This window comes from Pygoscelis adeliae, unplaced genomic scaffold (assembly GCF_000699105.1).
Source record: "Pygoscelis adeliae isolate BGI_AS28 unplaced genomic scaffold, ASM69910v1 Scaffold100, whole genome shotgun sequence".
Taxonomy (NCBI): domain Eukaryota; kingdom Metazoa; phylum Chordata; class Aves; order Sphenisciformes; family Spheniscidae; genus Pygoscelis; species Pygoscelis adeliae.
The window spans coordinates 3,564,307-3,587,652 of NW_008824034.1; the positions used below are offsets into that span (position 1 = coordinate 3,564,307).

The window sequence follows — 23,346 nt, forward strand, 5'->3', positions numbered from 1 at the left end:
ATGCATCTAATCTTGTTATTCTAAGGTGTTATTCCTTATAATAAAAAAGAAAACCCACCACCATAATCAGTTCGCCTAAATATGTCATGGTGGGGAGAAGAGAAACTGGGTTTCAATGCAATTTTCTTTCCCATTGTTAGAGAAAATTGCCATTTACTGGCAGGATTAAAAACAACTGGCATTCATGGTGTTAGCAGGAATCTCCATTGCAGCAGTCAGTGAAGGTTTTTCTCTTAACTCCTGTGGGACCAGGGATCATTCCCATGGGACTGAAAGAGCCATGCTGCTGTGGATCAGCTAGCCTGGCTAATCTTTGCACTCTGGAGAGTAGGAGAAAATCTTTTTATTATGAAGCAGAATTTCTTTAGTTGATCTAATGAGTGAAACAAAACCCCTCTCAGCTCTGCAAAACCACTGAGACAAGTGGGGTCTTCAGAAGCCCTGAATATCACATCAGATGCTGATACAGGTTTCTTCAGACAATTAGCAAAGCTTCAAGCAGCCACCTGAAAGAAATAATGTCTTTTATTGGAGCTAATGCAGTCGTTTCTTCCATGAAGCTTCTTGTGAATAATTCTTGCTGGAAAAATTGTACATGATTTCTTTTCATTTATATTTTAATGCAATTTATTATACAACAGCGACCTCCGTTCAGGGTTCAGAAGATCAGAGTACTTACAGTAATCTTCACAGCACTTTGTATCTCCAGCTACCGCTTACATTCACAGCATGAAAAGAATAAGAAGTTAATGTACCAAATCAGAAAGTCTCTGTGTGGCAGTGTTAATCTCAGTGTTGAGTTATTATTTATTAGTAGTATTATGGTAGCGTCTAGAGACCAGGGCCTCATTGTGTTGGGCACTGCATAAAATACACAAAGAATGTATTTGCTCTCTAGAATAGCTCACAGTTTAAGTTTGAGGATGATTTGAGGATGTGGACGAGAGGTACTACAGCTATCATTACTGCCACAGCCAGAGGCAGAACTCTTTTCATGCTTATTGTGGATGCTGACACCAGGAATAAAATTACCTACTGACAAACAATTAAAATGAAACATTATTCTAGGATCAGACCTCAAGGTGCAAGAAGATGAAAAGAGCCTCCCTGTCTGATTTCATGCCAGGCCAAGCACAGTTGCAGGTGGTGTCTTGCTACACTCTTGGGTATATTAGCCATCCATAAGAAGCTCAAGAGGTGTCAGGCGTCTGAGCTTCTAAACCAGTCAATCATGGAGATTTCCGCAAGCTGAAACTGTTGGTAAGATGGTGAAGCAGTTACATATCACCATGAGTTAGAGAGTGCTGGAAAAGAATGTGCCTGTGATGGTAGATCTACACATGGCTTAGCATGTTAGCTTTTGGCATAGCAGCTGGGAATGTGGGCATGTTTTCTGGCTTACGCACTGGTAACCATTCCAGGATGCAATCACCTTTTGCTACCTCTAGTAAATAACGTTTGGCTCCTCTCTGTTGAATGCTGTAGTCATATCACAACTCACTTCTAGCTAGTTTCCTCCAAGAATGAGTCTGATGCAATCATTTCTGTGTGTGCCTGGGCACCCCCCCACTAGATGATTTTGAACTGTTGGTTAATTGTACCAAATTCAAAATACACGAGGTGTCTCAAGATAATTAAGTTTCACAGAGTAGACAGCCAGGGAGAAGGGGGTCACTATTCAAATACTCACCAGTTCACTTCTTACAGCCTTGGATTCCCATCAGCAATGCTTTACAGCCAGACCTGGCAGTCCACAGGTTATTGTCATATGTGTGAAGGACTATGTGAAGAAAACAAAGGAAATGTATAGGTATGTGAGGAGATATTAAAAAAAAACCCAAAACCCAAACAGAAACCAAAAAAGCATACCTTAGTTAAAAAGTCAGAACAGCTATAAATGCCAGATCTGTAAGAAATCACTTCCACTGTTCAGGGAAAAAATGGTCAAGTAACACATTAAAGCTGCATTGCGAATCCAAAAGCAGATACCCTCTTGGAGTACTCATGTAGCTGAACAGCATGAACTCGATCTCTGAGTTGCTGCAGATAATTACAAATGCACAATTGCCCACACAAATTGTGAGACACCAACAAAACACTAATTTTCCAGGTAGATTGAGAGCGTCGCCTGAAATTCATTGGTGTAAAACCTCATTTCCCTTTTCAGCAAGGGATTGGGTTCTCAGTCACTCAAGCAGCAAAACTCAGCCTGTTGCAGCCAAGCATTTACAAGTATTTAGTTTAAACTTTTCTTTGGATACTCAGTCACCCGCCGCAGGCAGCGGGAACTGCTGCTTTTGTCCTGAAAAGGCCAGCTGTAGGCTAATCTGCTTTGCGTGGCCTGTGCTGTGTGGGGAGCGGGTGCTGCAGGAGGCTGCTACGGTACCAGGAGCCTCTTTGATCTGGTTGATGCAGTAAAGCAAAGACATGGGACTAATAATAATACTTGGCACTTTTACAGTCCTAGCTGCTCCAAGCACTTTATCAGTGTTAACCAATTATCCCTCAAACTATCTCTGTGGAAGAGGGACTATCTCAATTTTATGGGTAGGTAAACTGAGGTGCAGAGCTTGGCTGGGATGCTAGCAGCCTCTGATTTACAGTGACGAGCACACCACTGGGCCAGAACGCCTCCCCAGAAGAAGGAAAGGGCTCTGCAGAGCGGCAAAGGAGTATCCCATGGCAAATCGGCTGTGCAAACCCACCCAACCGCAGTCCCAGCTCTCCACTAACAAAGAGACACTATCACATTTCCACATGTTCTGGTCCGAGCGCAGGCTCTGGGGGAGGTGACCGTGCCACAGGATTTGGGGAAAGGTCATCCCTGTGCAGAGGGGTCACTTGAGGCTGTAAGTGAAGTCATAGCCATGAAATCGGTCTCCAGCGCATTTGTGCACCCCCTTTCCCTCCCTCTCCCTCCATCCTTCATTTCAGGTTTGCCCCAGGCGATGTTACATTCACAACAGTCCCACTTTGGCAATGTGGCCACGGCCAGCATTAGCGTGGTAACGCTGTACCCTGCTACCTGGAGCAGCAACAGTCCCCCAGCCCACATGGGAGGAGCTCTGCAGCACTGAGGCTAAAGCCAGGCTGCTCCCCATCTGAACCCCTATCTGTCATCCCCGCTGTGAACGGGCACCTCCTGCTTCCTCTGGAGATGGATCAGAACTCAGATCTGTCCCTTGTCTCCTGCTCGATCCCCACAGGCCCTCTTTCCCCTGCTAGCTGTCTAGGTATTTGCTGCATTAGTGTCATTTACCATGGGATACTACTACATAATTTCAAACACAGGTCATAAGCCAAAAACCTTAGCAGAGTTGAGATCTGTAGGTTTGAAGCAGAAGTAGGACTCCACCTGCTCTTCAAGATGCACAAGTGGCACTTTCAAAGAGTTTGTTGGCACGGATATTGGCCAAAAAGAGTGAACCACTCACATTTTCACCGTGAGCCCAGCTCCTCTGGCAGGGCGAGGTGTGCCGCGTCCCAGAGCTGGGAACAAGGTGCTGAGTAAAGCAAAGAGCTTGCACAGAAGATAGGTGAAATCGGTGGCTCATCCTCCACTGCCTACCTGCCGGGCTGCATGCACTCCCCCCGCCAGGATGAGCCAACTGGCTTTTGAGGTTGGAAAATTAAGACACCAAGGGGCCTGACTCACGGTCCCATTTTGCCCACAACAGGCCATACAGAAACAACCAGCTTATCCTCCCAGATCTGCAAAACAAAGTCCAAACTTGTGCACAGCAACTGACGGTAATACAACCCACTGGCCGCGAGACGTGGCTGCCACTCCTGCTTAGCTACACTTGAAATATCCTACTGGTCTGCCTGCCTCATTAGGCACTTAAATATCTTTGGGATTCGAGTCCTGAGCCTTTTGTGCCTCATGGTCTCCCACTGTTAATGGACATCATCAACTATCCTGAAGGGGCACAGGAAAATATATATATTTATTAAAAGATTGTGAGGCTCAAACAGGGGGTTAATGGGAGCCGCTTAGGTAAATAGTGTAGCCAGCTAATAGGTGAAAGAGAATAATAATTTATGGGCTGAGAAGAGGAAAGGAGGAAAGGAACACAGGTCCTGGTCTGCCAGGTAATTCTGTTTCCCCGGCTGCCATACAAAGCCAGCAGGGCTGACAAGGAGCAGTCTGTAAACTTGAAACAAAGCATGTTTCTGCAGCTGGATGGAGTCAAGCACAGCTCTGTATTAGCAAAGAAAAAAAGAGATTTCACAACTTTATAGCTTCAGGCTGGCTTCCCCTCAGGGAGTGAAAATAGGCCAGTCTCACCACCCCCTGCCACTGCCCCGGGTCTGTCTGTCCCAGCCATTCATCAAACACAGCACAGCTCCAGGACGTGAAACCAAGCAGGGTCAGCACTCGGGTCCTTTCGCTCCTTGAAAAGGGATTAAGACAACGCCAGAACAATTAAAATGTCCTTTTTTGATACAAATCTGACTTTGAGCTTAAAATGACATTTCTTTTTTCTTCTCCAACCAAATTATTCAAATCTGAGACATTAAATTGCAGCATCATAAACCTTGATGAGGACAAAAACCACATGATGCACAACACCCAGGAGCTTCCTCAGTGGTTTCTGTTTCTGACACACGTGAGACCTGCAGCAGGGTTCAGTCGCACAGCAAAGGGCCCTTTGGGCTGTGGGGACAAGTCATTGCTGTAGCTATGGGTTGTTTTAATTGACACATAGCCGTGATGCAACCCAGACCACTGTCATGCCAACCTCAAGAAAAAGAAAAAAAATCCAACTGTCTCTACTTCCTGAGCTCAGGAAAGCAAAGAAATTGGGCTCCGTGTCCCCACCACATGCATGGTCATGTGTGCTTGGCTACACAGAGCGCACACAGCCCAATGCAAACAGCCCAACACACACAGCCCGACACCAACACACACAGCCCAACACCAACACACGCAGCCCAACGCAGACAGCGTGAGCAAATGGCTGCCTCAGGCAGAGCGAGGATGAAAGCCAAGTCCCAGACCTGCTGCGTAATGGGAAACGGATCAAGACGTGTATAAAACAGCATATTTGTTCTGCGCAGTGCTACAAAACCATCAAGTGAGTGGGGAGGGAGCAAAGAAAATGGCTGTGATTAACTATAGCTCTACTGGTTTCAGCGTGGCTGCTTTAATAAGGTGCCTTTCCCCGGTTTTATGCAGGATTGTACACAGGAGGCCCCTTGACCAGCCGGAGAGTCTTAAGTTCTCAGTAACTCCTGCAGCTGCCAACCAGTACTTGTGTTTTAGCTTGCCCAGGAGAGACCCTTATTGGTATTTAAAACACCTCACTCTCTTCCAGACTCTTTTCTTTTTTTTTAAATTTGCTATATATACAGCAGGGAATAGAAGGTGAAACAGGCATTAATTTGGCATTAAGCACCAAAACCTGAGCTCAGCCTGAATAGATGGCTGGGCAGATGTGCCAGGGCCAAGTGTCCCCCTGGGAGCGCGTGCCACCTGCCCTTCAGTGCAGACACGTGGCAGGACAGGAGGTAGAGCCAGCGCAGTGGCCGGCCGCTCGCCCTCACGCCTTCCCTCGTCCTTGCCTGCCCTGCAGCCAGGTGCCAGCGGTCCTCTCCCGGGGCCACCCTGCACATCTGCAGTGCCTCTCCTGCAGCACGGGGCCGTCAGGGCAGGACCACGAGGCAAGTGCCAGCCTCTCGCCAGGTGCTGGCTCCTGCTCCCAGGCTGGTGTAAATCAGGGGTTACCCTGCTGCAGGCAGTGTAATAGCTCCTGATTTACAACATCCTACACAAGAGGAGAACTTGACCTTACACTTCAACATCAGTGCAGCTTCCTTTGTTGAAAGCTTCTTAAGAAAGACATGTAATCAATCCTGGAGAGCCACCGAGCAGTAGAGCTCAGGTTCTGCATAAGTCAGGGCTAGGCTTCCCGGGGAAATTGCCTGATCCAGGCTCCCATGACACCTACTCCTAGGCGCTCCCTGAATGCTTTCTGATAGGAGTGAGTGTGTTTTTCTGTTTTGCCTTTGTAAAAAACGGGCTGCTTTAATACAATCCACAAAGAGAATTTTTCCATATTAAGTCCGACTTACCTATGCCACTAACCTTTCAGACAGACAGGCTTTTAGTGAGCTCAAGTCTTTGGAAATTCTGGCCTTTATAGGCATCTGATGTTATTTTAGAATCCAAGAGGAAAAACCTTACTGCCTTGCCTCTGTTTTCATGGCCATAATTATGAGGGCAGTCTGGTGACGTAACTTGTTTGGGAAATAAATGATAGCTTTCAACAGCAAGTGCTGTCAGACACATCGTTCCTTGTAACTATTTTAGAAATCCAAATTCATTTTGCACTTCCACAGCACCAGATGCTGCTCTTATTTATGCTTGTGTAAGTCCCGTGCTACACCACTGCCTTCAGGAGACCTATTCCATGTTTACGCTGCCTGCAAGGCAGCAGAATTTGGCTCGTGGCGTAAGTCTGTGTACGCCTTGTGGTGTGATCTGCTCCTCCAGTAAATGCAATGGGAGAACTGTGCAGACGTATTTAGTCTTACTCCCTCACTAGTTGTAACTATTCACCTTAGTGATACAGACCATGCAAGCAAAGGCAGGATCAGACTTCAGGCATTTTCACACTTTAAACAGAGAGAAGAAAAGGGGAAGGCAAAGCACAGACAAAGGTATTTTTTGCAGAACAAAACAGGCAATTTATTGTGATGGAGGCATTACCTGTTACAGCCTGACACCAACCAGAACTGCAGTGCTAGTGCTCCAGTTGCTGAAGCGTTACCCCAGGGTCATCATGCCTTCACCCTGCCTGTCCCTGCGCTTTGTGCTCCAGCCCCAGTTCAGTTTCCTGCGGACCAAAGGCAGAGGCAGCAGCCCCAAGCAGAGCACTGGCCATTGCGGTTATGTGCCAACCTCCCAAAGATATGTTTAAGAATCAGGAGTTACAAGTACAACCAGAGACAGCAAGAGAATAATAATACTTAGTCCTGTTCTTCTTCCAAGCTTGATACAGTCCTGACTCCTCACAGCACCTCTGTGGCAAGGAAGGATCATCATTCCCTCTCGACACATGAGGAGCTGGGATACAGAAGGGTGAAGAGCTCTACCAGCTCAAAAGCTAGACAAAAAACCAAGAGTGAAAACAAGTGGGTACACAACACAGGTGCAAAATAAACTGTTTTCTGTAAATTCTGTTGGAAACACTTGGCTTTTGAAGACATCCCCCCCAGTATTTGTAACCCAAATCCCGCAGAACTGAAAAGCTGAAAGGTGCATTGACGCGAACAAAATGAAGAATGAAAAGAGGGCATTTTATTATGTTTATTAATATCCTAAAGAAGAGCGTGTGGGCAGTAGCCTTCTCTGCCATCTGTGACTGCCGTGCTGCTAACCTGGCGGGGGTCAGGCGTTGCTGGCTCCCAGACCTGTGGTCAGACCCGCTGCTCCATAGGGCAGCAAAGGCCCGGCCGCAGCCAGCGCTGCTCCCTGGCAGGACACAGCTCACAACAGAAAAGCTGCTGAAACGGTGCCAGTCTTCACAGCCAAACAAACTCACCTTTGTCCTCGCCACAGACACACTCAGAGGCATTTCTCCCCCTCTCTGCTGTCTGGAGGCAAGTCGGCATTTCTGTCTCATTCAGACACTTGCCGAGTTTTACAGCCTGTTTTGGGCAATTGTTTGGTGGGGCTGATTTCCTTCGCTGTAAAAACTGGCTTCTTTCCTCCTCGCCCTGGTTTCACGCAAGTATGTGCCATTCTCGAGATCAAGCCGGTTGGGGGTCATTCCCCTTGGAGCCTCTTGCACCGTGAGGACCTACCTTTGCCATCACGAAGCCACACAGATCTCTGACAAGGCCTGGGGTGGTTGTGCTTGGGAGAGCTCTCCTGCCCACCTGAGCACTGGCAGCAGAGCTTGTACCTGCCTGCTTTAAACCCTGACTGTCCCCTCTCATTTTTGACCTCAGGAGCTGTCTTCTGCCATCCGGCTCTGGTGAAAAGTCTTCAAGAAGGACGCACTCCAGGGTGGGGACAACCTTGCCAAACCCCTCCCTCCAGCAATGGACCACTTTGAGGGAGATCCCCCCCAGGAGATTTCCTCAGGCTTGCCGTGCCCACAGTGTGCCCAGGACAAAGGGCGGCACCGACACATTTTCTCCACCAGCCCCAGGAAGCTGGGGCGGCGTCTGGCTCTGTTTAAACGAGGCAATTTTAGCTACAGATTCTATTTGTGCATTTATTTAAGATTGCTAAAATTTTCCTGTTTCTTCCTACCCCAGCCTCGCCTCCCCCAGGGCAGGCACCAGCTCTCCTGTCAGACGATTTCTGTGTCAAAGCAGTGACATGCCGTACCCGCCACCGCCCTCGCCGGCATCACTGAACGAGCAAGGTGGGACTGCGCCGCGGCCCCCCAGCCCTCCTCACTGCCTCACGCTGGGCACGGCTTTATTTTCTGATGGGCCAACTCCTATGGGTGTTTAGAAACAAGAACTGTCACTTAAATAAACATGGTGCTATGTAAAAAAAAAAAAACCAACAGAGATGAATTTCACGTTCACCTATAATTACACTGGAAAAGGAGAGCGGGCCTAAGAAATCCCATCTTAAAATAAAATTAAAGCCCGCTTCAATTCTTCATCTAGCCCATTTCTTCTACTAACAGCACACACGCATTTGTTCATGTTATTAGATTGACGTTGTAGCATCCTGGACAAATCAAATTAATGCAAATATCTGCAGGTACGAAACGTTGTAGCTGAGAAATGAGCACATAAAGTATATGCAATTTTCCCCTGGCAGTTTATTATGGTATGAAGAAAAAAAACATTCTGTGCTTGAAGCTGACGTTATATTACAAATGTATTGCGAAGTATGACGTGACTATTAAAATATGATTACACAAAGTATGAACATTTTAAGAAGTTTACAGTACAGTGAATCTTTTATAAACAGACTCTTAAATATACATAGGACAATAGTAGCTGACAGAAAAACATCAAAAATTAACTATTAATGTTTATAGACTTTTCCCCTGAAAAAAGTCTCACATTAAAACAGAAATTATGAAAAGCCTTAAAACCAGGAACAAATCACCTGTACACTACAAATATACATGGCAGAGGTGCGCAAACCAGAGCTACCTTTTCGCTGCAGGGTACAGTCGCCAGGGAGGCTGGGCAGTGCCTGCCCAGCGCCTCCTCTCCAGTGTAACCCACTTCAGGCAGCGCAGCGCCTCGCCTGCCTGCGATGCCCAGACACACACGCACACACACGCCTGTCAGCAGCTGTAACATCACAAGCACACACTCGCTGCAGGACAACGGACGACGCGTTGTCGGTGTCAGATCGACCTACTGGAGTGTATCAAGTTGAGAACGTGCCCAGGATCTTGCAAATGGATCTCTGCGGGCAGATCCCTGAATGCACTGGGAGCCCGGGTGGGACCTACATACCAGAATCGGGCTGCAAGACTGAGCTACGAGGGAAGAATCAGCAGCTCCTTTTATGGATTTCATTTTTTTTTAATGCAACTTTTCAATCTTTCCTCTTGATATGGGAGAACAGATGCCACATCTGATTTCTGCTTAGTCTGGTTGCAATGACACCCCCAGTTCATGTGTTAAGTTATGTCAAAAACATAAGTATTTTATGCTGTAATACACAGTATTACTGAAACTAACAATATTATTTGCATATTTATAACAAGGTATAATGAAATCCCTATAATAAAACCAAGTTATGCTATAGATTTATTTACAAACAGTCCAGCAAAGAAGTATAAATACTTCTACATTTAAGGTTTAGGAAAACATAATTTACAAAATATTCAAATATATACAGTCATCTGAAAAACTGCCAATATTAAACTTCGATGCAGGCAAAGAATTGGCTGAGTCTATTCATTCTGTACTGAAAGAGGCGGTGGCTTTCATGGGTTGTCTGTTATGTTCAAAAGCCATTACGTATGCTATTTACAATGAGACTGCTTCTCTCCGAGCTAAACATGTCCGGAGCTTTGAGCGTGCTGTCCCAAAATGTCGTCTATCATTGTCAGATTGTTCAACCACTCTTCGTCGTTGCTGCTGCTGTTCTTCATGAGGGAGTCGAGGAAGTCAGTGTCACTGCAGTTTGCAGGCATGATCGAATTGCTGTGCTGGGACACAAAGTCATATTGCGGCAGCTCGGCGGCGGCGCTCATCCTGTTGAAGGCATCGGGCGGCTGGCCCGTGGAAGGGTAGCTTGGTGGGCCAAGGCCCGAGGCAGGATTGAGCTGGTTAAAACTGGACACTCCTTGTGGCATTGATTTCATAACATTCATAGCTGGCAACGGTCCTCTGGTTAAATTGTGTCTCAAGTTCTGATTACTCATTGAGCTCAAGCTCTGGCCAGACTGCCCCATGCTCAGTTTTTGCATCTGTCTGACCTGGACGCCGGGAGCGATCTGATTCGGCGGCACTACAGCCTGCTGGGAGAACTGCTGACCCGGTGCGCTTGGTCTCACGTTCTGTTTGGAGAAGAGAGTGTTACCGGAGAACTGCTGCATGCTGGTATCCATTTGGCTTTGATTTGGCATTCTTGGCACAGCGGTCGGCGTCCACATCTGGGCAGATGAGTTGGGGTAGACGTTAGGGATTCTTGGCATACTCGGCTGCCGCAAGTGTTGCTGAGTTGCAGAGTGATTTGCTAAGGAACCAGAACTGAAGCCTGCCATCGGCATATATGTACTGTTTGGCACCCCGAGTTCATGCCCAGTGAGTTCTGGCTTGGCCGCAGCGGGATGTTAAAGTCAGAATTAGGCGGAAAAATCCCCTGCTGCTTGCCAGGGTTGTGTGGAATCATCACCATCGTCCCGCTGCTCTGGCTGGCGGTGGCTGGGGCCATGCCAGAGCCCAAGGTGCTCTGGAGCATAGCTGGGTTAGACGGCAGCATGCGGTGGTTGGGCGGAGGAGCTGGCATCACCTGGCTGCAGTCAGCGGGAATGGGCTGCTGCACAGCTGCGTACAGAGAGACACGTTAGCTGGTGAGCGCACATTCACCCTGGAAACATGGCAGAGCCTTGGAAGGCTGCTGCTCCGTCCTTTTTCATTACATGGGCCTCTCCTCTGTGTTCTTTGTAACAGAGTTATTACTGGAGCAATAAGGAAATGGGTGATCTCATGATATGTGATAAAATGTGAAATGCTTTTATTTCAGGGCAGAGAATCATTAAGCGCCCTGTATTTAATCAGACCCCAGGCCCTGGCTCCTCGAGGCTTTTCATAGCACGCTGTTTCCCTCCTTACCTTGAAACTGATTTATCTGCTGAGCCGCAAACAGACTCCTCTGCTCAGATGTTACTCCCAGCATGTTTTGTCTCTGCTTTTCCTGGAAAACAAGGGACATAATAGTCAAGTTGCAGTCTCTTGACAAACAAGAATAGCAGCAGACACTTGAAGTGTAGCCACTATCATCATTAACAACCTCTCCCGTAACCACCACCACCACCCCCCCCCCGACGAGACTTGGCCCAGACAGTTCATTTCAGACCAGATCTTAACTGCTCCCATGCCCCTTCTTGCGAAGGTGTCCTGACAACAGCCCAGCATTAGGAAGCGCAGCCTTCAGCAGATGCTGTGCTGGCAGCCCAAGGCCCAAGGGGAGCTGGATGAACATGGAGACCCTCGTGTTCACCAGCTTATCAGTGAAGTGCAGCACAGCCGGAGGCTGCGGGAATCCTGGCGTCTCCTCAGTGCCTCTCGTGCTGACTATCTGGACATACATATTCTCTGAAGTACCAGATCCGGGGACAAAAGCTGTCCAAAAGTCTATTAGTGAACAGAAGCTGTGGCAGCATTGCAGGGACACATTGACAAACAGGTAATGGCTGGTGGCCATTACCCTGTCTGAAGGATGGCTCTGCTCGTGTGTACCATCACCCTTTGTGCTGGTTGCCACTTCTAACCAGAACATAGGAGTGAGCCACAGGAAGCCAGGGATCCTTAGCAGGTGCTCCCTGAACAAGGCATTGCTGGCTTTCTCCAAGTGACCGGATTTGCATCTCCCACCATTTAACCCCAGAACCTGCCACCACACTCGCATCCCTGCTGTGGACAGCAGCTGTGAGCCGGGGAACTCTTTGTGGACAGTGGAAACTGAGGCCTGGCTGAACTCCCGCTGTGTTAGAGCAGCACAGATAAGCTTGAAGCCAACTGATGACAAGGAGGCAGAGTTGGTTTTGAAAGGGAGTTTGGTCAATGAGCAGGACAGTACTCGGCTGAGGGTTTTACTGAGCTACTTCTCATCTCATTTCCCATCCAAAGAAATGAGCCTCCTTGACCCAAATCCAGCAGCACACTCAGAAAGCCAGAGGCACATGTTCAATGCTGCCTCACCCGACTCGTCTGTGGGATTCCCCAGTCCCTGCTCCTTCTGCTCCTTCACTCAGCATGTTACAAACCTCGTATCGGGACTTCTGTTGCTAGAGAGATCAGCAAGTCCAGGACAAAATGGAGTCTAACATCTGGACTGGTAAATCCCCAGGGAACCAGAGAGAAAGGCAAGCACGGAGAACATCTCTCCTGGGGCTGACTCACTCTCCAAGCCTCCCTTCGCTGCATCTTCCCTCCCAACTCTGCGGCTGACCAAGGATGACGGCAATGATATGGAGGTGACTGAATCCTTCCCTTGCATACGAGTGGGCAGATCTGCACTCGGACTTGCTGTGCAGCACTTGGCCCTGGCCTCCCTTGGGCATAACATCCTGGACTCACCACAGCCCTAGTCTGACTCAACCCAGCAATTCCAGGGTCACTCCTTAGTGTTTGCTGACTGGTGATTTCCCCATTCCAGTTAGTCCTGTCCTTCCCAGTGAGGTGGACAGCACAGGAACCCACAGAGGCACTCAGCATCGTACCTGCATCAGCTGTCGTTTCATTATTTGCTGCTTCAGTAAATGGTTCCTCATCGTGTACCCATTCACCGTGGCTGGTGCCGGCACAGAGCCTCCGCTTGGGATGGAGCCCGGCTCCTGAAGTCTGGCAACAATTCCAGCATTTTGATCCTGCCAAGAAAGACGAAAAAAGAAAATTAATCTCATCAGGGAGATAACAACAGAAGCCCTTATCCTCTCTGCTGATGCCCTCTCTCTGGTCTTTGCCCGTCCCAAGGCCAAAACACCTTGTGGATTCATATGGACCTGCATGTGACGGTGAGGACAGCGAGGGGCAGGGGACTGCTCTGATTTCTGAGGATCAGCACAAGAACAAGGGAAAGAAGCAAAAGGTTAATCCAAAATTCTTTTTGACTAGCCCAAGGCTACAGGACTGATTCACTACCATTACTGGAGTCACACGGCTGCCTGGCTGGCAGAAGGGATGTGAGTAAAGCGTCACATTTCCCACCAGTTCCCCAACTGTTACACTGAAAGACATAAGGAAAGAAAAGTTGCATCGGGGTAGGATTTGGCAACTGGATATAAAGGAGAAGCCTACAGTAAAAGAAAACAGCAAACTAAAGGCAGAAGAGGGGAAAAGGTGCCATCAGACCAGGGCCCTGGAAAGATGGGGGAGATGTGGGCCTGGGATTGAAGTGGTTCTTGTGGGTTCCATGATTGGACAAACGAGGGGAGCTAATTGTGAAAGGAGAGGAGAACATGCGAAAACGCAGGGTCAGGTCATGGCCGGGCACAAATCAGTAATGCAGTGGGTCTGATTCCTGGCTGGTGCAAACTGGCCTCACTGTTAAGTCCTCAATGAAAGATTTGAGTTGACTTTCACCAGCTGAGGACTTGCCTCCAAAGAAAGAGCATTGTGGGGAGAAAAAAAAAAAAAATTCACAAGAACACGATGCAGACACAACCCAAAAGGGAAAAAGAATTAAAAAAATACTGAAGTCTAAATATCTTAGGAGCTGGCAGGTAGTCAGGGAAACACAAGAGAAAAATGAGGTAAGAAGTCAAGGCCTCACTGAGGACAAGATTCTTTAAGTGCTGTACCTAGGAACAGCAGTAGCAGTGTATTCCCCTTTCACCATTTTCACATCCAGCTTCTACATTATTTATGATGTTTTGTTATTATTGGCAGGGAGAAGTATGTATATTATATCCAGCATCCTTAGCTGGGCCATGCTTCCTTTGTTTTCAGAATGGAAGCCCACATCCTTTGTTTGAGAATCAATGTTATCAGGAGATAAGCAAGAAGAAAATGGTTGTTGCCTTTTGACATCTGACAATTAGAAGCATGCTCAGATGGAGAAAACAGGATACGAGCCATGTTTCAGAGGGGCCAGAAGAAAGCCTTGGAAGGCATTTGTCACCAGGCAAGCTTCTCGGGCCTGGGGCGACTTTCCACAGCAGCTTCACCATGAGGAATCACCCAACTCCTTCCAAGATATTCTTTGTAAGAGCGATTACCAAGAAGGTCACTGAAATTACTCATTTTTATGGTGCCTCCTTCTGTTGTAGCACTTCGGTCTATTATGCAAAAGCACAATTGATGAAATGTAAATGCCTGCTAGATAATTTACTAAAAGACACAAACCTGCAGCTCATCACTGCTCTCATTATCATTCCTATTCATGGGCAGTCTCATAAGACTAGACTTTATTACTGGTGCTTTGCTTACAATTCTGCTGGACATCTCTCCTCCTCCCCCTTCCCTCCTACCCATTTTACTCCCTCTCTCCCACAGAAAAAGAGGGAGGGGAGGAAAAAAGTAAATATGATTTACTACAGATGTAAATATGAAAGTTCATGTAAAGCTAGCACTCTGCTTTCATGTCAGACAGGATTCTGCAGCCATAGTTAAGCTTTGAATAATGCAGATTGCCTCTAGGGGAATATTTGAAAGTGCAGGGATTCAGTTTGTGTACTCTGCACATGAAAGACACTGAAATGTTCATACCACCAAAGTCCCTGCCATCTATCCAATTTCCTCCAAACTTGTCTTGTTGCGTGCAGAGGGTCTGTGCTTACTGAAGCAAATGAGTTTAGTGCAAGGACAATCATTCTGATGTCTTGCTCAGGGCTATTGCATTAACAAGTCATAACATTAAAGTCTCTTTTCCTAATCATGTCCACCTCATTCTAATTTCTCCTAAGCATCATCAAGAAAATAATGTTGATTTTTCCATATTATTAATGGTAAAGAAGTGTAAATCACATTACTAATTGCGGCTCTTGTGCTGTGGCGGTACAACAGCTTAATTATATGGGACTTTCTGCAGGCACCCTATAGCAATAATGACAATCAGCGCAGTTCATTTGCAAATACACAGAATGGGTTGCTGAGTTTTTCAGAGCAAAGTTGGATAACACTTAATTAGCCAGTAAAGAAACAATCTATAGATATAAATTTTGCTTTTGGGGAAATTAGGACAAAATAGCATAGACGGGAAGACAAGGAATGAATTCAAAATCTCGCGTCCTACAGTTCACGTTTAGGTTAAGCCAAAAAAGAAAAAAAAAGAAAAGGAGAAAGTTCTCTCTTTTCACCACTAGTGGGAACTACTGTATTCCCTTACAATAAAAAATAACCACTTAAACCTCATGACTAAGAATAGCTCTGGAGGTAGTCTAAAGGACACTGCTATCTGTACCAAAGGTTAATGAACTTTAAACATTTTTCCTTTTCATCACTCCCCAAGAAAAATCACTTTCCTTCCCATAGTAAGGCCAAGCCAAACAAGCCATAATCTTAACTTGTCTGTAGTTTGGACTATCCCATTTTAAAATCCAGGAAGACAGCAAGGAGAGGAGGATTCTAACGTCGAAGTTGGGAACGATGGAAGTGGGTGTTCACACCCAAAGGGTCATGCGGCTGAGCCAGCTGTAAGCTACACTGGAGGAATCAGATGGCTACAGGGGATTCTTATCCTTCAACTTTTAAAACAATGTGTTTGCATGTAGGTATCAGGTTTTTTGCCATTTTCCCCTCCAAAAACTCATATTAAAACATCAAATGGGCAGAATCCCTAACCGAACGGCACGCCACGCAGACCTGGAACTGGAGAGCATGTGTTTGAGAGCATGTGTTTCTGTTGCTAGGCAAACTGCCGCACAGCAGGTCCGGAGCTCCTGCAGCACTCCCAGGGCTTTCCAATGTGGCAATTTCTGTTCAAAAAGGCACCGGGGCTAGCTTCATGGTTTTGACTTAGTATCTCATGCACTGGTTTCTAGAGCAAGGTGGAAAGAATCAGGTTCCAGATTTGCAGAACGTGTACTGTTTGTGTCCATATTCAGCCACTGACTGTAATTGCAAAAGCTGCCGCGCAGCCCAGTGAAACCAGTCCCTCCCAGCCGCCCAGCCGGTGCACAATGGCCGGCTGTTCAGGCTGGGCAAACGCATCCGCAGACTACTGCGTCCAACTGTACTGAGCGTGGGGCTGGTCCAACAAAACATTCGGGCACACGCTTAATGCAAAGTGTGCAAACAGTCCCACTGAGACCTACCACGTATATTTATGAATCTACATCCTTCTAAAAATCCACTGATGAGCTCAACCTGCCCAGCTCCATCATCTGATTACATACGAGATGCACAACTGCAGTAAATAAGCGTGGAGATGAATTGTTCTGTGTGAACGCAGTTGATAAACTCCAGTTCTCAGCACTTAGTTATATATCCAGTAATCACTTTGTGGCTTCACTTAAGCGAGAATGAAGAAATTTATGGCCCCTAATTCCTCTGAATCCTCATTAACAAACAGTCCAAAAAGAATTTAAAAGCAAGGCTTTCTGAGGATCTGAGCTAGAGCTTTAATCGCTTTTTGGCAAATATGTAAAAATCCCTCTAATCTTTAATAAAGAGCATTCATTGTTTTTTAGGACTATGTGAAAACACTAAACTCATTTATCATTATTAAACTTTCCCATCTGCTCTTACGGTGTAACTCCAAAGAATATAACAAAGAAATGTACATGTTAAATTGTATTGACTTAAGCCCACAGCTATTGGAGATGTACGATTTATTTCAGTGAGGGCATGAAGGGGACTGCAGGCTGCTAGACAGAGTCATTTGTCCAATGCTGAAAAGACAGTTATCTGCACCAAAATGGCTCTTGGAAAGGCACATTTGCTTTATAAGAAATAAGCTGCCAGGTGAGACCATTCAGCATTATGTTACAGACCCAGACAATAAAACTAAGCCATGAATTTCAATAGTTAACAGATGGACTAATTAGAGACTGAATTCTTTGTGGTTCTAGCAGATAACCAGGTCACAGCAAGGTTACTGAGAGAGAGAGAGACAGGCAGCTTTGCAAATTTCAGTAGATATTTGCAGTTGGGGAAGAACTGCACTTCCTAACTGAAAGCATTAGCAGCAGTGGAAGAACGGAAACGTGTCTAATTAAAAATGCATATAGTACCTGCATTTTAAAAGTTTCTTCCATTTCAAAAGGCACTGATCATTTGAGAAATATTCCCTCCACTTTCAATGGGGCATCCAGCTGAACCCAGTAATTACAGAGCTTAAAACAGAAGGGTTGTTGAGATGAGCCACAGCACCCCAGCATAAAAGGACAAGACCAAAGGAAATGGGCCGCTCAGGGTAGATGTTTGCTGTAAATACAAGAAAGGGACAAGCTGTTTTTTCCACCAGGTTTTTTTTTTGTAACCAAAGATAACTTAGTTTGAAGTATTTACCGAGACATCACACAGTTAAAAAAAAAAAAAATAGGAAAAACATGGCTACAGGACTTGACAGGAGCCTGTGCCACTGATCCGCTCCGAGGCCCTGGCTGCTCGGCCGGGGACTCTAGGTGGATCCATATTCACAGCAGGTACAGCTGTTCTCTAGGGGTGGGGTGAAGTTTCATTAACTGAGTTTTGTTCTGTATTTTAAGAACATCTGTTACGTACGGGGAGTTCTGTACTTGACTGACGAAATGCAAATCCTAGTTTCAAACTAATGCCTCAGCGTTTCCCTGTGCTCCCGCCTGCCTGCCAGTGCATCGTCTCCTGTCTAGTAGGTGCACTGCATCTCCTTGGTGGGGCTTTCATGCCTGGGCAGTGCTTTGCTGTAAAGTCCAGGACTAAGACTCCTAGGCACAACAACTCTAAAAATACTACAACCTAAGCAATTAAAACACTAATAATATTAAAGTTGCCCCACCCCAGGAATTTCATGGTTGTAAGAGTTTCATGTTTAGATCTACAGAGAAGCCACACATAGACTCCCAGTGTCTAGTAACCTTGTGTGGCCCCGTAGAAAACCTTGATGCCACCTTTACAAAGGAGGATCATTGCCTCCACAGCTGTTAATCCAAGTAGATACTAAGATGGTGAATCTGTTTGGCCAATGCATACAAACAAAGCAAACAAAATCCAGGGTCATGGTTTGGCAGAACGATCGTGTCAGCCCACTCGAGTGTGAGGTCTGTGAGATGCCGTGATCATTTGCTTCACGCAGAAGTCAGGGGTTACGTATGCTTCTTGCCTCTGCTTCTTGCCTTTAACAAAACTCTCCATTTGCTCTTTGGAAGTTTTCTGTCTTTTTTCTCTCCTCTATTCTGCTCACAATTCAGAGATGCTCTTCAAGATAAAACAGCCTTTCAGTTCAGAAATGCTCCAAAGCCTTTTGTTTGTTTGCGTGTTTGTTTTAACACAATGTATGAACATTGATAAAACAAACTGTGCAGCTCAGTGGATCTTTTTTTTACCCATCTTTCACCCATTTACTTGATATACAAGCATGTGGAATACTACCAGACTCAAGTTTCTAAGCTTATCTTGGGGGCTGTCAGTCAGGAAAAGGCTTTGTTTGAAGACTGTAACTGATCCACAGGTATACGGTTTTGTTTTAAAAAAAAGTTCTTTTAAGTTTTTCTTTGTTTTCATACGGCACGAGCATGCGCAGCGTCCTTCAAAGGTAGTCCTCCTTCTTCGCTAGGAGCAATGACAAGATCACCACACCTGGCTAGCAATTGTATCAGGATGTCCTCCCTTCAAGCAAAGCAGATGAAACACTGATTTCCCTATAGCTGCTCTTATACCGCATGCTGTTCAAAACCAAACCAAACCCCATCAAAGTATCCCAAGTGCTTCTAAAAATGGACCCAAAATTTTAATAAGGTGGAAACTGAGTCCACTTCCCCTCTTAAAAAAAATTAATTGCATTAGTTAAAGTTTTTGTGCAAAGACTCTACCAATATTTTCAGAGCTGGTTTCATCCATCAAAACATGCCGTTGACGAGCAGCAGCAATCAGAGCAAGAGCAACAGAAAGACAGAAAATTCAGAGTGAATTATTGCAACAGTGATTCTTCTCTTAGATGAAAATGCATCCTTTAGTAGGCAAGTTGAAATCAAGCTGTGATGCTGTTACCAGCACCATGTTGTTAGAAAGAACATGGGAAATGGCTTAGGGAGCAGCCAAGAGCCTGAGGCACAACACGGATCGGAGAGCTGGCATATCACAGACACACACAACCTCCCAGGGACTGCGGTGCTTGTAAGGAGGCATGATCAAGACTCCAGCAACAGCAGCTCCCCTGCAAATAGATCCTTTGGCCCAGCCAAACTCCCAGGCCATGGGTGAAGGCAGCCCAGAGAACAGCTTTGCTCCACCAGCCCGAGTGAAAGGTAAACCGTTCAGGAGGACTAGAGACCCACGGAGGCTCTGCCAGACCCCTGATGGCAATGGGACCTGGGTACTGGCAGTGTTAACACACTTTTCCTCCACCTGAGTGCAACGCTCTAGGGCTGGACTCATCCCCACCAGTCTTTGTACCACCATACTTTAACATAAACTGTATCTCTTACTGTTTTTATGTGTATACACCCAAAGATGCAGAGATGGGTGTTTTGTACCTGTCCGTACAACATATAGTCAAGATCCAAAATTGAATTCTCTGCAAAGAACAAAATATTTATATTTGGCTTGTACAGCTATCATGATTCTCCAACCCTTGACACCACGCTCTCGTTCCCATGGAGGGCAGCTTGCCTATAAATTCAATGAGATAATCTAAAACTGTATTTATCTCACCCAATTTCGGCTGGTAGTCCTTCTGCCTGTCTCTACAAGGTTGCGCTAGCTGTGATGACAAACTACAACATCTCGTATCTATAAAGTGGTTTGACTCAAGTAATCCTTGTGTTATGTCAAGGCATGCTCTCAGAGGTGTCGATGAGATTCAAAAGGAGCTGGGGTTAACTCAACACCCGTCAGAAGCTGCTACAGAGAAACGCAATGACTGGCTGGTGAATTTATGTATTAGGGAGAGCAGAAAAAAATCTGATCCAAAAAAAGTGAAGATTTCACTCTAACGAAGTGAAAGTCAGGAAATCTTGAGCTAATGGGAGAAATCAGCTCTCTACCTGCCCATTCCTGAAAAGCTCTGCGACCTGCAGCGAGGTGGTCTGGATCACAGAGATTTGCAAATCCCTTGATTTCTCTAAGTTAATGTTTCCATGAATTTCTTTTTCCTTTTCATGCAAAGGTTCAGTTTGCAGAGGCAGATGCCCAAGTCTTGTTAACTTTCAATAGCAGTTGGCTGCCTAACCGCTTCTGAGAAGACCTTTGCATGAAAACCTGCCCACATGCAAAACCCAACAGTATATACTCCTGACTTCTCATGTAAGTGCACAAACAAAGCACGCTCTGGCACAAAGTATCACATCACTTTTTCAGTATTAAACTTCTCACAAGCTTACTCTTTCCTAACAGATGAAACTATTCAAACACCTAAAATGGTTGTATCAGATCATCTACCCAATCAGGTGCCAAAAATCACCACCGCAACTTACAAAACAAAATGCAGTGATAAATAGTATGCTAAAATAATGGATACAAAGTAGGCTGTGACTAGGTAGTCCTCATGATCAAATTTTTAAAACCAAGATAGTGACATGTTAATAAAGAAAAATGTATTAAGGTGACCTTGAGTATGGGGAACGAGGAGCGATTCCATTATTTTTTTAAATGGAAATTATTATTAAAACACCCGAAGCTGAACTGCTGTAACCAAGTCAACTCAATCTCCCCTTAAAAATTCCTTTTTTCCCCTTCCATTCAGATTGTATTTACAAACTGTAGATGTCTCATTTTTTTCTTGTGTCATTTCATTATTACAGAGTTGAGATCACTAGCCATCTGCAGCTTCATTTCATCAAGCTCTGATTTGTCCTTGGAGCAAGGTCATCTGGGACAAGAACATAAAATGCTGCTTTCCTCAACTGACAGTTCTTTATGCCTTCCTGTAAATATTCCCCACTAATTTTAAGTAATTTTACCACTTCATACTCCCCCTCACACACACTGAAAAGGCTGATATACACGCATATTAATAAGGATCTTGTCATTTAACCACTGCATGACATATTAGAAGCAATTAATGGTGTTTATTTGCTGATAACATAAGCATTTCGAACTCCAGCTCAAGAATCCTTGGTAGCTTCATGTGACTTGTAGGATATTAGCTATGGGTCAGAAGTTGGGACCCCCCCATTCAGCATTAGCATATGCTTGGAGCGACTCTGTTTTCCATCAAGCAGAAAAAAAATGCAGTCAATGCACAAAAATTACCAGCTGCTATATACCCTATGGTGGGTGAGTGATAATAAAACATTACTAGGTGTATGTGAGTTCATTCATCGAAATCAATAGACCAGTAAGGGAGGATTTTCAGACGCATCACACAACGTTCCAAGCTAAAGCCAAGGAAAACGGAACATGGAATTTCTACTCAGCTCAGATTTGACTTGCCATAAATTCTGGAGCATCTTCTCCAAAGCAGAGACTGCTGCTCCGGATTATGGCAAAACCAAACCAAACCAACCAAAAAAAAAAAGCAGGGTAATTTTATTTGAGAGTCTTCATTAGCACAATCATAAAGCAACAGGGAATAACTGAGTGATTGAGAATAATCAGCAGTAGCTCTGGGGGTCAGTCTCCCCCCCGATCTCCGGCTGCAGATGCTGGCAACAGCAGACTGAAGGTCCCAGCTCTCATCTCCAACTCAAGGCGCGTATCTTTTGGCACCTGGAAAATTCACTACTGGGCTGATGTAGTGGATTCTGAGATACGCTCTGCTGTATGCAGCCATCTGGCTCACAAATAACGGTGTGAGAGTTTTTACCTGTGTGCCTTTAATAGCTCCAGTAGTCCTAGACATAAAGATGTGCACATCATAGAGGTCTGTTTGCAAACACACCTGCATGTATGCTGTGCAGATAGGCACACCAGCCTCCGATGAGTTTACTTGCACAAGCAAGTGTCCCTTTGGACACACAGTGGAGGGTTAGCTCATGAGATTGTGAGCATGCAATTTGTCAGAAGGAGACGTAGAAAATGGGATCATTGAAGGTGAACTCCCAAGCCACCTCTAAAGAAGATGATCTTGAATGGTGAGTTTGTTTCGTGACTGAGTCACAGGATAAAAGCCGGTAATATGGACTCGGGCTCACATGACCAGGTTCAGTTTCCAGTTCCATTACACATAGTTTCTTCAGGTGACTATGGACAAGTCACTTCATTTCTCCCTCTGTCTCAGCTTCCCCCCAAAAGGAATTAAAGTTAGTCCCTGAGTAGAAGGATGAGGACCAGTTCCCGGGGCAGCGTGGAGGTTAGGTCTTCAGCCTCCTGAAACGCTGCCTCTGCCATGCCCTCGGGTTATGACCCCAAAGACCTGCAGCAGAACTGCGCTCCATGCTGCTCACCGGCGAGAGGTGGAAGGGCTTTTTCTGCTTCACTCCGCATACGAGATTTTGTCATGTCCTCCTCTCTGCATCTCTCCTCCAGCTCCGGCCACAGCTGGTTGCATCTCAGAACAGCACTAAACTACACCAACTCGTAATGGTCCCCTAGGGCCTCTATCCTGGCTGCACAGACCAGTGGAGCGCAGCATGTCCCGGCCACACGCCCCGTGATCCCATGACTCACCCCTTACGTGCCAGCAAAAGAAGCAGCTGCAACAACTACAGACATCGCCGCACCTGGAGAATCCCTCGGTGCCCAGCTGGGAGCTGTGTAGAGGGCTGCGTGCTAGAAGTCAGCCCTATGTTTTGACAGGTAAGAAAAAGGAGAAGAGTCTGGCTGAGTAGGTATGGGTGAGGATCCTAGGATCTTCTTGCAAGTCCTGCCTGATTTCTTATTGTGAGAGCTTTTACTGCAGTGGGAACAGTCCTGCTTCACTCCACATCCTCTCCTGCATCCCTGGCTTCTGCCTCCTTCCATCCCCATTATATATCCTTCTCTTTCATTTACACGGCAGGAGATAGTTTTCATTCAAAATTCATCCACGATGAAAAAACCATCCAAGTGCCTCCAAATACCATCTTCTCAAGTCAGCCAACGTTTCCCTGAAATTCTGTGGGATTTTGGTCCCTCTGTCACTTAAGATAATAGGAGTCTAGGAAACATGTGCCTTTGAACATTTTG

General features: G+C 46.0%; 1 protein-coding gene across 1 annotated transcript in view; it reads right to left on the minus strand.

Annotated features, from left to right (window-relative positions):
* Nucleotides 1-8,778: 8,778 nt before the first annotated feature.
* MAMLD1 (mastermind-like domain containing 1) overlaps nucleotides 8,779-23,346 on the minus strand; it is a 51,846-nt gene continuing 37,278 nt past the window's right edge. Inside the window, 4 exon segments of the mRNA XM_009331406.1 lie at nucleotides 8,779-10,708; nucleotides 10,711-10,983; nucleotides 11,272-11,353; nucleotides 12,882-13,028. Coding sequence (XP_009329681.1) covers nucleotides 9,987-10,708; nucleotides 10,711-10,983; nucleotides 11,272-11,353; nucleotides 12,882-13,028 — 1,224 coding nt within the window. The 3' untranslated portion in view covers nucleotides 8,779-9,986.